At 38.9% G+C, this 15,567-nt stretch overlaps 1 protein-coding gene across 2 annotated transcripts in view; it reads left to right on the top strand.

Moving 5' to 3' along the window:
• adgrd1 (adhesion G protein-coupled receptor D1) overlaps positions 1–15,567 on the top strand; it is a 66,319-nt gene that overhangs the window by 27,228 nt on the left and 23,524 nt on the right. For both annotated transcript variants that reach the window (XM_062999388.1, XM_062999387.1), the window contains 2 exons: positions 988–1,063; positions 3,695–3,836. In XM_062999388.1, coding sequence (XP_062855458.1) covers positions 988–1,063; positions 3,695–3,836 — 218 coding nt within the window. The remainder of the gene's footprint in view (positions 1–987; positions 1,064–3,694; positions 3,837–15,567) is intronic.

Raw genomic sequence — 15,567 nt, 5'->3', positions numbered from 1 at the left:
TTGTACTGTTATTATTACCCATTTATTCAGTCATTTATTCATTGTCTGTTTTACCATCATTTTATTCTGGTCAGGATCACAGTTGGTCAGATTTAAAAGGCAAAAGGCAGGAAACACCTCTCCTCTCTCTTTGAATATCTCTAATTGGCCTGACTGCATGTATTTGGAATTGGGAAAGCTGAGCATTCGGAGAAACCCACATGGACACAGGGAGAACATAAAAAACTCCACAAGAAAGGACTCTGGCCACTCGACCAGGGTATAAACCCCAGGACCTTAATGCACCTATAATCAACCAATCAGTTTTTTTTATTTTTATTAAAAGCATATTTATAATTATATCTATATAGAGAAATATCTATAAATATATATCATGTCATAAATTGAACAGCATATTTTATTAATTTTAATAAAATATTAACCAGGTAACACATTGTTTTGATTATTTCGAACACATGAATTAAATATGTGTAAAAATTTGATTTACTTTGTAATAACAATTTAGCACAGATTATTTAGTTTTAAGGCTTTGTAGAAGAAGTGCTGTAAGAGAGTCATTTCTCGTCTTTCGCACGTGTGTAGCAGGTGAGCGCGAGGGCACTGTTCCCGTATTAGACCCCAAGTGAGAGGGTAAAGTGAAGAGGCTATGATAATGAGTAGAGCCTTCATGTGCATTTTGGCAGCTTCTTGAAAGATTCTCAAAGTGCACACACAGACATACAGACACCGTTACATAAACCGTTTTATAATTGTGGAATTATTTATTTTCATGGAATGTAACGTTAATGCATTTTCTGCATCACATCATTTTTTTTTTTTATTCAGTGTAATTATTTAGTTATCAGCCAGTCGGGCGTCTACTTATCGACATAATTGGCTATGCCTGAGGAATGGGATGGCCAAGGTCCCATGATAGATTTTTTATGGACAATATGCCGTCTCAGTATCACAGTAGTTATAATAATTACTTTTTTTGGTTTTCTGCAGCTCAGACCACAATTGTTGGCTTATTTTACCACAACATGCACAACTTCTACAAACAGATCAGCCCTCTAAGAACCAGGTAAACTATTGTTTCTTATATACACTTGTATAGAGGTCCTATCACTTGTATCTCTGTCTTTGTCTTTTTTAGTCTTTTGTGTTCCCTGCCAGTAAGTTTTGAACTGGATTTTGGATTTTGTTTAGTTACAGTGTGATATTGTATTAGTGAAACAGAGAACAGCATACAGGGATAATATTAAACAAGTCTTTAGCTGATTTTATGTCCCTGTATGAGGTGAAAAGAAGCTGTCAGTAGCAGCGCATGTGTCTGATGGGGGTGTGTTACAGTCTACAGCCCTCCTTGGTTGGAGGTGGGGGTGACAGCAGCAGGAGCAAGTTTGCAATTGGTTACTATTAGATTGGATAAAAAAACTAAAAAAAAATTATTAAACTAATAAAATATTATAATAGAAAAAGACTTTCTGATGTTTTATTGTTTTAGTCCAACATCAGTCCAACATCAAGCTAGATGGATGCACAAGAGAGTAACCATAGTCCTGTGAATGAAATAATAATAAAAAGTCCTGGTATCAATAATAAATATACACACTCAGAGCTAAGAGTGCCCAGTTTTAGTGATTTATTAATCTAGTAATTTGGGCCTTATTCAGTGCCATTTATATTATTTCAAACCGACTCCTCTGTGGTGCAGCGATATGTTTTGCTAGCCCACCGCTGAAATCCAAGTTGAAATCTCAGAGGTGCTATCTGCTGGCCTGGTTCCCAGTCCAGGTAATTTGTGGCCAGTGTTTCCTGGTGGACCAGACCTACCACAGCCCTGACCAGGAAAAAGCAGTTGATGAAAATAAAATGAATAATTAAAATAAAATCACTTCTAATTATGCAGTATTAATGAAGTAAAACAAAAATGTTAATATTGGGTTAATATTTTGACTGGTAGTGTATCTCCAATGTATTGAGAATTCACTCTGTGTGTGTGTGTGTGTGTGTATTTTCTGTGGTCAGACAGCAGTACACAATGTTCTTGTGAGAATGACCTTATCACTCAGACGCTCCTTCTCATCTGTCCGCGTCTGCCATGGCTGAAACTCCCAACCCTTAGCTGTTCTGATAAAGTTCTCATCTTATCTCACGCAATCAACAATAAAATTACCGTCTAATTAATGTCAGATAGTGGAGGCAGACTTTCCAGTCCCTAAAAACAAAACTTGCAAGAGAATTTTAAGATTTATTCATATTCAGCTGTTATTTAATACAGCTATTTAGAAAAGTCGGAGCTGTTTAGCTTTATTTGCCCTAGGCATGCTTTTAACTGGGCATGGATTCTACAAACTACTGGATGTGTCATGCAAGAGTGTTGTACCATGCAAAATCAAAGACATGCAATACAGTTGAGGTCTGTGGACTTTGAAAGGCTCACGTTCCTCAAACCATTTAGTGGCAATATTTCAGAATCATGCTAACACACCAGCTGGATGGAAAACAGCAGTGCGTAACTGATTCTGTACCAAACCACTTTACAGTAACGTAGAATCGGCACAGTGAGTTCAGCTGATGCGTGACAGGAGCATTGAATGGGACGAACCTGATTGGACACACACAGGCCCGGAATGCTACCTTCTTAGGCAGGCACTTTGAGGTAAATTTGCCTGGGTGTGGATTCTACGTATGTGATGCTGTGTTTATTAACACTTGCCAGGAAAAATAAAATATTTTCAGCTCATTCTAAAGATCTGAGAATTGTAAAGGCCACTAAATAGTTAAGTCCACTTACGTTTTGTGGACGATCACTGACAATAAACCCTTAAGCTCTGAAGGGAAGTTTACATTTACATTTTCAGCATTTAGCAGACGCTTTTATCCAGAGCGACTAACAGAAGTGCTTCCATAGTAAACATTACCTTACTCTAGTGTACGTAACTACAGTCTAAGAATATAATTGTTTTTGCAAGAAATAAATAAGAGCATTAGTAAGTGAATACATGTAAGCTTAAGTGCTTAGCAAAGAGGTGATGAAGGTTTTCAGTCGTCTTTTGAAGACAGCGAGAGACTCAGATGTTCGGACAGACAAGGGAAGCTCGTTCCACCACTTGGGTGCAAGTACAGAGAAGAGCCTTGATGCTCGTCTTCCTTGAGTTCTGGGTGGAAGATCAAGTCGAGCGAGACTAGTGGCTCGGAGGTTGCGTGGTACAGAGCGGGGTTTTATTAGACCTTGAAAGTAGTTTGGTGCTGGTCCATTTTTGGCTTTGTAGGCGAGCATCAGTGTTTTAAACTGAATACATGCAGCTACAGAAAGCCAGTGAAGAGAACGCAGCAGTGGGGTGATGTGGCAGTTGGGCTGATGTTAATGTTGGATTTAGCATGCTTTATATAATCCATTATGGCCAAAATGCTCTGTTAATGCTTTAGGAAAGCTGGTCACTTTTATATCACACACCTTAGTGTTGAGAACTGCTGATTGTGTGTGAATTGGGTATATATATTTAACTTCTTGCACTTCATATGTTAAATGGTGCACTAGAGGATTTTATTTGCTGGAATGCCTGAAGGATTAAAGGATGGGTGCTTGGAATCAGACATCTAAAAGCTAAACTTAATTCTTTCTTCATATCCTTCCTTTTTAAAATTGGTGTTTAAACATTTAGCATTTCTACGCTGTGTTACTAAATGATAATTCTTGACTCTTTAGGATCAGTGCGGCGGTAGAATTTAAGGACTACAAAATACAGGTGGCCAGCTATCTGATCTCCCTGAAAGTGGAGCCCTCTCCTGTCCTCTCAGTCAACCTGTCTTCAGAGCCACTCATCAGGATCATGCTAACACACCAACTGGTAAGAGAACAATTCTTTCCACAGCGTCAGTCTGCATCGAGCTTGTTGAGTTCAGCAGCTTCAGAATCAATATTTTCATTGCAGAGTAACTGCCTTAACTGGGTCAAATTGTATAATTTAATGCTAATAGCACCACTGGGGAGTCAAACCCTGGGTCCAAGCAGTAGTGGGTTAGCACATCCAAGTGCCTATAAAGAAATAAATGTTTAACAAATTGTTTGTTTGTTTATTAGGATTTTGACGTCATGTTTTACACTTTGGTTACATTCATGACAGGAACGGTAGTTACTCATTACATACAAGGTTATATCAAACACAGTCATGGACAATTTTGTATCGCCAATTCACCTCACTTGCACGTCTTTGGACTATGGAAAGAAACCGGAGCACCCGGAGGAAACGCACAGGAAGAACATGCAAACTCCACACAGAAAGGACCCAGACCGCCCCACCTGGGGATCGAACCCAGGACCATCTTGCTGTGAGGCGACAGTGCTACCCTGTTTAACAAATAAAATGTGAAATGTGGAGCTTTTCTACAAAACTGTACTCAGTCTTTACACGTTGTTAAAAGAAAATAAAGAAGGAATTATATAGGAACATATTCAACAGGAGTTTAATCTCATCATCCAAGTAAATAAATCTGGATGTTTTAACAAGGTCAAAATCCCGAAAAGATTCAAAAGATTTTCAACAAAGATGATGAGATGCCTGCATAGCCTAGCCATTTTCTCGAGTTGAACCCCTTCCTTAAACCCTTAAATATGAAGATATAAAGACAATTTGCAAAAGAAATGGATCTGACTTTACTCATAATGCTGAAAGTAGCTAGCATTACTATTAAGTTGTTAAACCTGAATACTTTTTCCTCTGTTGTGAGTTTCTTTTTGCAACTGATTCAGCAAGTTTAAAGAGACACACTGCTTAAGCACCAGGGTTCAAATGAGTTCACCATCCGCACACTAGCCATGAAAAGCTATTTCAGTTTCCTTCGTAGCCATTCTTTAAAACCAACTGTAACAAAACATGCGGTTTGCCAGCAGCAAATCAAAGCTGGCTGGCTTTTGGCTTTTCTGAAAGGGAACAATTATTTGATTTAACAAGGGACATATTTCTCTGTGCGGACTGTAGCACAGATGGACTTGAAGATGTGTTGATTTGCCAGTTTTCCATGGGAAATGCATCTAGAAAATCTAAAAATTGACATAGAAGGCAGCGAAGCAAGTTAACTAATAAGTAGTTGGCGCTGGTAAGACATAGGGAGTGAGATGGGTGTTCACTGTGGGCATTTAGATTTTCACTTACTGTAAATAGCATCCTGGGTTCCATTTCACCAATTCATCATTTAGCCAACATTTGACAGATTTCACTGCTTTATAACATTAGATAAAACCATACTTACATCAACACATATCAATCCTTTCAATCCTTCCCTCCTTCAAACCTCTTCTCCTTCCAACAACCACAAATACAAACCCAAAGTCAGGAAATATGATCTCAAACTGAAATAACACCCAAAGCATCTGCCTATGGTTTAAAATATGTTCTCCAAATGCAGTTAAGCTAATCCAAATTTCTCCCTTGTGTGTTTGCTTTATTTCGGTTCTCGCATCTATAGCTCTTAAATCAAACCCATTCGGGTGTAACCATAAAATGTATTTGCTTTGTCTATCTGTTTGGCGTGCTGTGAGTACTTTTATAACTTTCATTTATCTGGCATGCTGCTAATTATATTTTGCTTATTTGGATTAATTTTTTTTCGTGTGTTTCTAGAAAAAAACATCAGAGTTCAATTCCAGTTAAAACTAATAAATGCTAAATATCTTACATATCAAACCAGTATCACAAAACTCTGATATGAGGTTATTATCCCACTTAATTCTAAAATGTTGCAAATAGTTTGTGCTGGTTTTACTTTGATGTTTTGTAAGAAAAATGGGGGGGATTTAGCCTGCTTTTAAAGACCTTTTGAGTTCCTTTGTTACCAAAAGAATACAGACAGAAAAGGCCAGTATTGAATTTCACCACGCTGCAGGATGCAGAGGGGGAGAGAAAGTGAGTTAAACTATGAGACAGAAAACGTGAGAGGGTGAGTTATTGTATGCAATGCTTTTTTAATGTCTGCCCAAAGCACCTAAAAACACAATGGTGCTCCACTTCTGCTTAAATGAGGATGTGGTTATAGCTTGACCTTTTTCCAAACACTGATGGAGAGAGGGGGGAATGGAGGAATGTTTTCAGAACTGGGACAAAATGATTCAGCAGGAGGAGATTAGACATCAGCTAAATGAGAGAAGGCATCGTGTATGATGGCAAAAGCAGGTGACAGATGCTTTAGAACGTTATTGCGTCCACATTGGTGATGAAAGGTGAATAAAGATTGAGTCCCTACAGTTAATCCCATAAAAAGTCTTATAGAAGAAATTGTCTGTTCATGTTTTAGCATGTGATGCGGACTATCCAAAAATTTTTTTTATTAATTTCATAGCAAGTATCTGCTGATAGGTTGAGCTTTAATCTATGGAAATGCATCTAGAAAATCTAAAAATTGACATGGAAGGCAGCGAAGCAAGTTAATAAAGTAGTTGGCGCGGGTAAGACATAGGGAGTGAGATGGGTGTTCACTGTAGGCATTCACTGTAAATACACTGTAAACAGTAAACCATGTTTTATTTTATCAGAAGCTCTGTAGCTATGTTTCTTTAAATAGTTTTAATAATGATAAATTTATTATAATTTTATTGTAGAAGATGATTTACTCACAGTACATTTTTTGCCCGCTGCTGCCTGCTTATTGGTGAAGTTTGCTTTATTAGGTGAACCTGTTTAGTGGTGAATGAAGTTAAATACTCTCATGTCAAACACTAGACTCTCAGGTGTTAAGGTGCTGGTCATTTTCCTGCTTTTATTAAAGTAAGAGAGATTGGGAGATAGGACCTGCTTTCATCTGCCATCCTCTTCTGTTTTCTGATAAAACTGAATACATCACATTGATAGCATACGATCAAGGAATGGTTTTATAAGGAATTCTGCTGCTGCTTAATATCAGGTTTAAAAGGAAAAAAAAAGGTTTCAGACAAGCCAGTTTTGCCTTTATGACCTAATAAAGCAGCAGAGAATCAAACACAACACATGACTAAAGTTCATGGGAGCGCACTGCCTCTGTTCTTTTTAGTATGGTGTGTGTGGTCCTTACAAGGGACTGGATGAAATAAGAACGTTGCTACAGTACACACTATGTGACTAAATGTATTGGACCACAATACTATTTAAAATTCATCCCAAAGTGGTTTAATGTGTTTAAGGTGAGTGTTCACTTGTACTAAAGTTTTTTATGGACCCTGCCTAGTACACAGGTGCACAGTTATGCAGAAACCAGAAAGGCCTTCCCTAAACTAATACCACAAAGTTAAAAGCACAAAGTTTACTCTTTATACTTGAATTTAAATCCCTGTTTGCAATGGGTTTGGATGGAACAGTCAAATAACAAAAAACACGTCGGAACACCAGAGCTGGGATTTCGAATACATCGTATCGAGTCTCAGCTCTGTCTGCTGGCTGGGCTGAGCTGCCACATGAACAATGATTGGCCTGTTGTTCAGATAGGGGTGGGATTAAGCCAGGGACTCTCAGAGCTGATCCGCATTGCACTCGTCAAAGTCTAGGTGATAAAATGCATACGGCTGCTGCCCACGTGTTGGAGGGGGTGTGGGTTAGCTTCGTTCTCCTCAATCAGAGCGGGGATCGGCATTAGTGGAGAGGAAGCATGACGCAATCGGGCAATTGGATGCACTAAAGAGGGAGAAAATGCACAAACAAAATATACAGTATATATAAAAAAATAACAAAATCCTAGTGTTCTAATATTAAAACATAAACGTCATCTTTTGCCTTTAGAACAGTGTTCATGGTTGTTGTTTTCCTTTTTTTAAATGCTGCTCTATAAGCGAAGAAGCATTTCTCTAAAAATTTCTCTACTTTACAGTAGAGCACTTCAGAACTTTCTGGAAAAAATACTTACTTTTTTTTAAACTGGAGATTAATGAGCAATGGAAGGAACTTGGCTTCATCACTGAGTTTAACACACAATAGTAGTATTGTGGATATTATCATGATGCTGTTCCATTTTATTATCCTGAAAGACAAAACATCATCAGGCGGTTGTGCCACCAGCGGGTGCACATGTTCTGTAAACTTGCTTGATATCTGTTGGCTGTTGTGCAAGCAGAACAATTTTTTGACCAGATGATTTCCACTAGATGCTGCCCAAACCATTATTATCCCTATCATCGCAGCTACCTGCTGGCACCACATCGATCACCTGTTTCCCTCCATTACTCAGGGTACTCAGGGTATTTTCTGTTTAAGTTGTTGTGCCTTAATAATAGATATTGCTGAGACAATATTAGAGAGGTGTTTCAGTTGTCTGGATATTTTTGTGCCTTTGCTTACGTGATGTGTACTGAATGTCCTGAAAAGTGCTGTCCCCTAATTGTCGTTAAGTGAGCGCTGTTTCTTTTGGCTGAAACTGCGCACTAGTCCACCAGTCATTGGAATCTGCACTTTAATAACCTTGCTTACTGTTGTTTCATTGTGTGTTTGTTTGTGTATGTGTGTCAGGACTGTAAAAAGGTTCTGAGAGTTTTGCTGAGCTGCAAACCATCTTTTGTCTCTGGGAGAGTTTAAATCAGCTAAGTGTCGAAAATTGCAGATTAATTAGAACACTTACACAAACAAGCAAGTACGTCACGAGGTGATTCTGACTTTTTCCTCTGTGTAACGTCTGTTATCTTTTTCCGCTTGTTCTTTTTAAATCACAAAATAAGTAGCCTGTGCTGCCAAAAGCTTTTTATAACTTTAGGACACACCCAAGGCCTGTGGGAATAAATCTCTCCCTCACATACACTCTTGGCACAGTTGAAGCTCTTTTCTTCAGTCATCACTATATCGTTCTTGGTTTAGATTCGGTGATCAATAGCAGATGGAGGTCTGGCTCACTCTCTTTGGATGTAGCCTGAAGTTGCGGCTTGTGTGGCGTCTTTCATTCAGCCTCTTCCTTCATGTATATATTTTATTTCAACAATCAGATTCTTAGCCTGTTCTATCTGATAAAAGTTGACTTGTCTAACACTTACTTCTAAAACATTTCTTAATCTTGAATCACCATTTACAACCGTCTGCATGTTATTTTTAACACCTAATATTTCAAACTATCATCTCAGCTGTGATTTATTTCCTGCCCTTGGAAAGATTTGTGTTGGTGTTTTTTTACTGCAGATTTTCCACTGCTTTGCCAATAAACAGTCAGACTACAGTATTATTATATTACTTTTTATTTCATTTTACCCCATTTTCTGTCTTAGCCAAGTTTCTCTTTCAGCCAAGTTTTGCACATTGCAGCGATGTTTCACGGGTTTAGGGCTAACATGCATCCTGCAACACACATTATCAAACCATATTTTTTTCATATGGAAACTTGGAGCAGGTAGAAAACACATTATTTCAGGTCCCCAGAAGTTCATCCAGCAATGAAGGGCAGCAGTCAGGAAAGGTGACGAGCATCTGCACAGAAAACACTGAATATGCCCAGGTGGTGCAGTGGGATTTTCCACTAGCACACCAGCACCGAGTTTCTGAACTCCTCAGTTTGAAACTCGGTGTTGCCACCGGTCGGCTGGGCACCATCTGACGGGCATAATTGGCAGTGCCTGCAAAAGATACTAATTGGCCACCGTATCCGTATCTGCAGGCTGGGGGCCGGACTATGTGTGGGTGTGTGGTTCTTCATACGCTGTGTAAGGACCCTGATTGGCGGAAGAAAGCACTGGAGAAGAGGAGGGCTGTACACGTGTCGGAAGAGGCGTGAACAGTGACGTCCTCTCCTCGGATGCAATCTGGTATCTCTCAACAGCCATTTCGAAGCACCACACACTTACATATTCACTCACTCACCTACAATTGTGGCATGATTTGGGAAGTGAGAGGAAGCTTGAATACCTGAAAGAAACTGATATAAACAGGGGTCAATAATGCCAAAAAAGAAACTCAAACTTTAGACAGCAAGGCTGTGGTGACGTGGGTTTAAATGAAACAGTGCTGTACTGTGTGTTTTTATTATAAGCACATTAACACTATTACAACAAAAACAGGACAGAATAAAACTTGTTTAAAACGTGAAATGTATTTCTGCACTGGAATGATTCGATCCAAAGCCGAAACCTTTCCTTTGGGATACTGGTATTAATGATTTATAAATTTCCATAAACCTCACACATAATGACATAACCCATTCAGGATGTAGTGTAAGGTTTCAGGGTTTAGTAATCCTCCATTACTCTCCTAATCATACAGAACGTAAGAGGAAACCTGTTCTTACTCTTAGTGTGTTTACATGCACAGAATAATTAGCAAACTGGAAAAAATCTAATTTCTTCTCCCCAGTAATATGATCCCAGGAGACAATCAGTCTGACTGTCTGTAATAAAGCTGTTCATTTCATTTCTAATAGTGCAGGAAAAGCATTAATCCACATAGTACTTATTTTCTATTTTTAGCATAATGCACGGTGGTGGACCACACTGAATGACAGTATAGAGAAGTGTTATCCGTCCCACTGATAAACACTGCTTGTTAATTTAACACACTATTTATAATGTAAAGGAACAGGATGTAATGTTTATGTTTAACATTTTTTAGCTCATTGACTAGTAACATACCACTTCTTGCCGCTTTTAGGTCATTTGTAGTATTAACAAACAAAAGTAAAGTGTATGCTAAAACCTTAGTTAAATATAAATGCTTTAATGTTTTTGAAGATCAGTAATATCCCTGGTATGTTTTCTGTACCACTGAATGTTCATACAGGTTATTTATTTGCCACACAAGGTGTGTTATTGTATACCTGCAGCATAATAACACCATCATTACATCCATCCTTTAGGTGTCAGTATAGTTCTAAAATACACTGAACCATCAAAGAATAATTAGTCATTTTACTTGATATACACTGATTAGGCATAACATTATGACCACCTTCCTAATATTGTGTTGGTCCCCCTTTTGCTGCCAAAACAGCCCATGTTGGAGGCATGTCTTCAGCAATTTGAGCTATAGTAGCTTGTCTGTTGGATCGGACCACACGTGCATCGATGAGCCTTGGCCGCCCATGAACCTGTCGCCGGTTTAATACTGTTCTTTCCGTGGACCACTTTTGATAGATACTGACCACTGCAGACCGGGAACACCCCACAAGAGCTGCAGTTTTTTTTTTTTTTTCCTGCTTCTAACATCAACTTTGAGGATAAAATTTTCACTTGCTGCCTAATATATCCCCCCCAAGTCTGCAAAAAAAAAAAATTCAAGAGCTGTTTTGGTTATTCCACGTAATCTTTATGTTTTTGGGTGCGCTGAATCCGAAAATGAGCTCCGTTTTGACATCACATTTTCTGACAATTTAGGTAACTATGTTAAATAAGGCAATACCTCAAAATAAATGAAAGTAGACTTATAAAATAAATTTTTTATTACAAAATTATTGGAGAATTTTGCATTTTGTGGCAAATCCTGACGTCCAGGATTTTTTTCAATATTTTTTTCGTTTTCAGCACACCAAAATACATGAAAATTAGATGAAAATAATCAAACAGCTTTTTAGTCGCACACCTGTGATCAGTGTTATTCACTTCACCTGTCAGTGCTCATAATGTTATGCCTGGTCAGTGTAGCTTAGAAATATATATGAATTATTTAATTTTAATTCATTTAAATTATCCTCCAGGCCCAAAGAGGATGGGTTCCTGTTAAGTCTGGTTCCTCTCAAGGTTTCTTTGGTTTTTGGTCCTGGATTCTGTAAAGCTGCTTATAGACAGTATCTATTGTAAAAAGCGCTATACAGATAATTGTGACTTGACTTCAGTGATTCGTTAACCTGTCATTTTATGTAGTTTGACTAAGTGAAACATAGTGCAAAATGTCGTCCCCTTGTACACTGACTGGCTAAGACTGAGCCCCTTTTTAGGTATTAGTCATATTAAGTAGCATGTGATCCTAGTAACAACACTATTAAGTCAAGTTTTGGGCAGCTACAGAAAAAAATTAATCACCTTTGAACCTTATCCAAGAATTGAAATGGAAACAAAAGAGATCAGAGATATAGTGTTAAATATTGCTTTGCTTTATTTTGACATACCTATTTAAAAGCTTCACCTCCAGCAAAAATTTTGAAGTGTTTCAGTTTCTCTGCGTTTCTTTCTCTCTAACACACACATATGGTCTTAGATTTCATTTTTTAATGACTGCTTGGCTGTTGGTTGCCAGAATTGGGCCTCAGGGATCTTTGGAAAATGCTTTTGAGGCCACATTTAACATTTTTTCCATGACACTTAATATTATGTGCAAACAGAATGAATCTTGTTGCTCGTTTTCTTTTTGCTTTCATATATGCAGAACTGCAGATGCTGTATTATTCTGATCTCATTTTACATTTACATTTAAGTCATTTAGCAGATGCTTTTATCCAAAGCCACTTACAGTATACAGTCTAAGCAATTGAGGGTTAAGGGCCTTGCTCAAGGGCCAACAGTTGCAACCTGGCAGTGGTGGGGTTTGAACCGGCGACCTTCTGCTTACTAGTCCAGTACCTTAACCACTAGGCTACAACTGCTCTGACCTCACTGTCTTAAGTGTAATTACAAAACAGGATTGCTGCAGGGTGGGTACAGCTGCTAAAGTGTGTGCTGCACTAATCCTCACCTCCTATCACTGTCCACATAGAGTTTTACATGTTCTCCCTATGACTTAAAAATCACCCAAAAAAAGAGACCGATTTTTGACTGAACACTCAAATTGCCTTTAGATCTGAATGAATCTGTGATAATGCTCTGCCTTGCGATGCACTATCCAGCATGTGCTCTGCCTCGCTCTCAGTGTTTTCGAGTGGCGTCCAACCCACCACTAACCATAGTCAGGTGCAGCCAGATGCAAAACTCTGCCACTGCCATGCATTCATCAGGCTAACAGGTGTATTAGCCACTGTGCTGTGTGTGTATGTTGTTTTGTAAATGACCACTTCACCAGGTCATGGACTCAATTACAGAGCAGACCACTAAAACTGGGAATAAACAGAGACACTGAAAAGCAGCATTTTCATGTATGTTATGTTGGGCAGAGTTCCCTGGCATCTTCAGCCCAGCCACACTTTTTTGTTTTGAGTAAGCTGTTCCTAAAATACACCTAACCACGGAACGGGGCTCGACACCAGCGCCTGTGTGTTTGGGTAAAGTGTGTAGGGACGTAATAATTATATAAATAGCCAAACATCTAAAAATACCCATATCTACAACAGTTAAGAAGATAAAGGTACATGTTAAAAATATTACTTGTAATACCAGTGTAGACTTGCACAAGGTGGTATTATCAAGTCTCCAAATACACATATATAATTATAGACCACATTCATGCCAACAAACTTTACATTTAGCTTAAGGAAGCTCACTCAAACATCAGCACCTGGACTTTGCTGGGAGTACTGGAATTTTGACTGGAACCATTGTTTCAGGGTCAGATTGGCGGCACGGTGGCTAAGTGGGTAGCACTGTCGCCTCACAGCAAGAAGGTCCTGGGTTCCATCCCCAGGTGGGGCGGTCCGGGTCCTTTCTGTGCAGAGTTTGCATGTTCTCCCCGTGTCTGCATAGGTGTGCTCCGGTTTCCTCCCACAGTCCAAAAACATGCAGCCAGGCTAATTGGAGACACTGAATTGTCCTATAGGTACCTGGCCACTAGGATGCATAAACCAGTGCATCGTAGTGCCGGTCCCAGGCCCGGATAAATAGGAAGGGTTGTGTCAGGAAGGGCATCCGGCGTAAAAACTGTGCCAAATCAATAATGCGGATCACGATCCACCGGCAGCCCCTAACGGGAGCAGCCGAGGAAACAGATAGAGATTTGTTTCAGGGTCAGATGAGGCAGCAATAGACAATAAACACTCATATTTTTGTTAAACAGAAATGAACCTAATCTTAACGATGATTAGAATTCACAAGAAGGAACCTAGAGAATCTATAAAAATGATTCTGTGTTGAGGAGCGAGCTCTTAAAAGACTCAGTGCTGTGTTGGCAAAGCAATTGTTTCAAAAGGTATTAAATGCTGAAAGCCTTTTTTTGGCCCGTGGTTCTGACTAAACAGTTTTATAAGGGTTTGTTTTTTAAATTGTAATTGGGTGCCAATAATTTTGGAACAGTGTGTGGCAATGAATCACAGCGTTGTATAAGAACTGATTTTTCTTTTTGAGGATTGAGTCATCTCATTAGTTTCAGTTTTTACCCATCTGAGTAAATCAATGTGTTTTGTGCAGAAAAGAGAAACTTTGAGCTTTAACAACACTTTATTGTCTGGTTATCTCTGCAGTGAGTTTGGTAGTGCAACAGTAAATTACGCTAGTCCATGACTGTTGAGATTCAGGGTTCGAATTCCCAGTGGTGCTATCACCCTGTTGGGCGTCTACCTACAGACATGATCAACTATGTCTTTGGAGGGGGTGGTCCTCTGCAGTGGATTGGCGTCCTGTCTGGGGTGTGTTACTGCTTTGCACCCAGTGATTAAAGAAAGCAATCAAGCTTGCAATCGATGTTCCAGTTTAATCCAGTGGTGTTTAATGAGGTCACGGCTTTGTGCCGGCCACTGGAGTTTGTCTACACCAAACTCATCAAGTTATGTTTGTTGGTGCACAGATTCCGTCATGTTCGAACAGGAAAAGTCCACTGCATAAAGTTGGAAGCTTATAATTTATTTTATGAAATTTTATGCAACTGCTAGCAGTGTATGTGGTTGAAACACCTTAATAACAACTTAATAATTGGGTGGAGTGTCCAAATACTTTTAGCCATATTGTGTCAATAAAGCATCAAATCCACGTGGTTCATGAAGCTCAAGGTAGCTCAGTGTCAAGGTAATGACTCTGCTAGAGCAAAGCAGTGTTATCCTTTAAAAACAGCTCCACACTGAGCCACGTTCCTGTATACTCTGCATTCTCCTGTCTAACCCAACTGGACACAGTGCTGAGGAATTGATCAGGAAGCAGGACACAGACTATTCCATTATTACACAGAGAAACAAAGAGCTATAAATTATGCACACATGTCACTGTGAGGCACAGAATTGCCCCATTATGAGATTACTGGCATGCGATATGCTGCTTACGTCACGGCCGAGCATCCTGCAGTAAGATTGCATTAGTATAATGGCTTAATGATTAAGATCCGGTTAAAAAAGTCAGGTTATGGACCTCATTTTTTAATCTAATATAGATGGTTCACAGATGATTAAGCTGTGCATTTGTATTATCTCTCTTTTAACCCCCTTCTCCCTCTTTCCTCCTTATGTAGCGTGTAATTTGTTGTTGTTGTTTTGGTCTCTGTAGTTAATTAAGGGGTTCTGTTAAATATCCCAGACAGGTTCAGAGAGCTGGAATAGGACACGTAATTCAGAGCTTTTGCACAGTTTGTGTTTGGATGTGTTTTGGAATGGATTCATCACATTCTTCATGGCAGATTCTCTGTCCAGGTTGCCTGAATAGCATTTGTTTTTTAATAAATGAAATCATTTAAAAAAGGAGACACTTTGTATTTACTTGTGTCTTTGTTAAAATTAAAATTGGTTTGATTATCTGAAGCATGTAGGTTTGACAAAAAAAATAGGAATTGGCAAATACTTTTACATCACTGTAGCACTGAA

Source organism: Trichomycterus rosablanca, chromosome 7, assembly GCF_030014385.1.
Source record: "Trichomycterus rosablanca isolate fTriRos1 chromosome 7, fTriRos1.hap1, whole genome shotgun sequence".
In the NCBI taxonomy this organism is placed as follows: domain Eukaryota; kingdom Metazoa; phylum Chordata; class Actinopteri; order Siluriformes; family Trichomycteridae; genus Trichomycterus; species Trichomycterus rosablanca.
The sequence above is the reverse complement of the archived record's forward strand: the minus strand, read 5'-3'. Positions and strand labels throughout refer to the sequence as shown.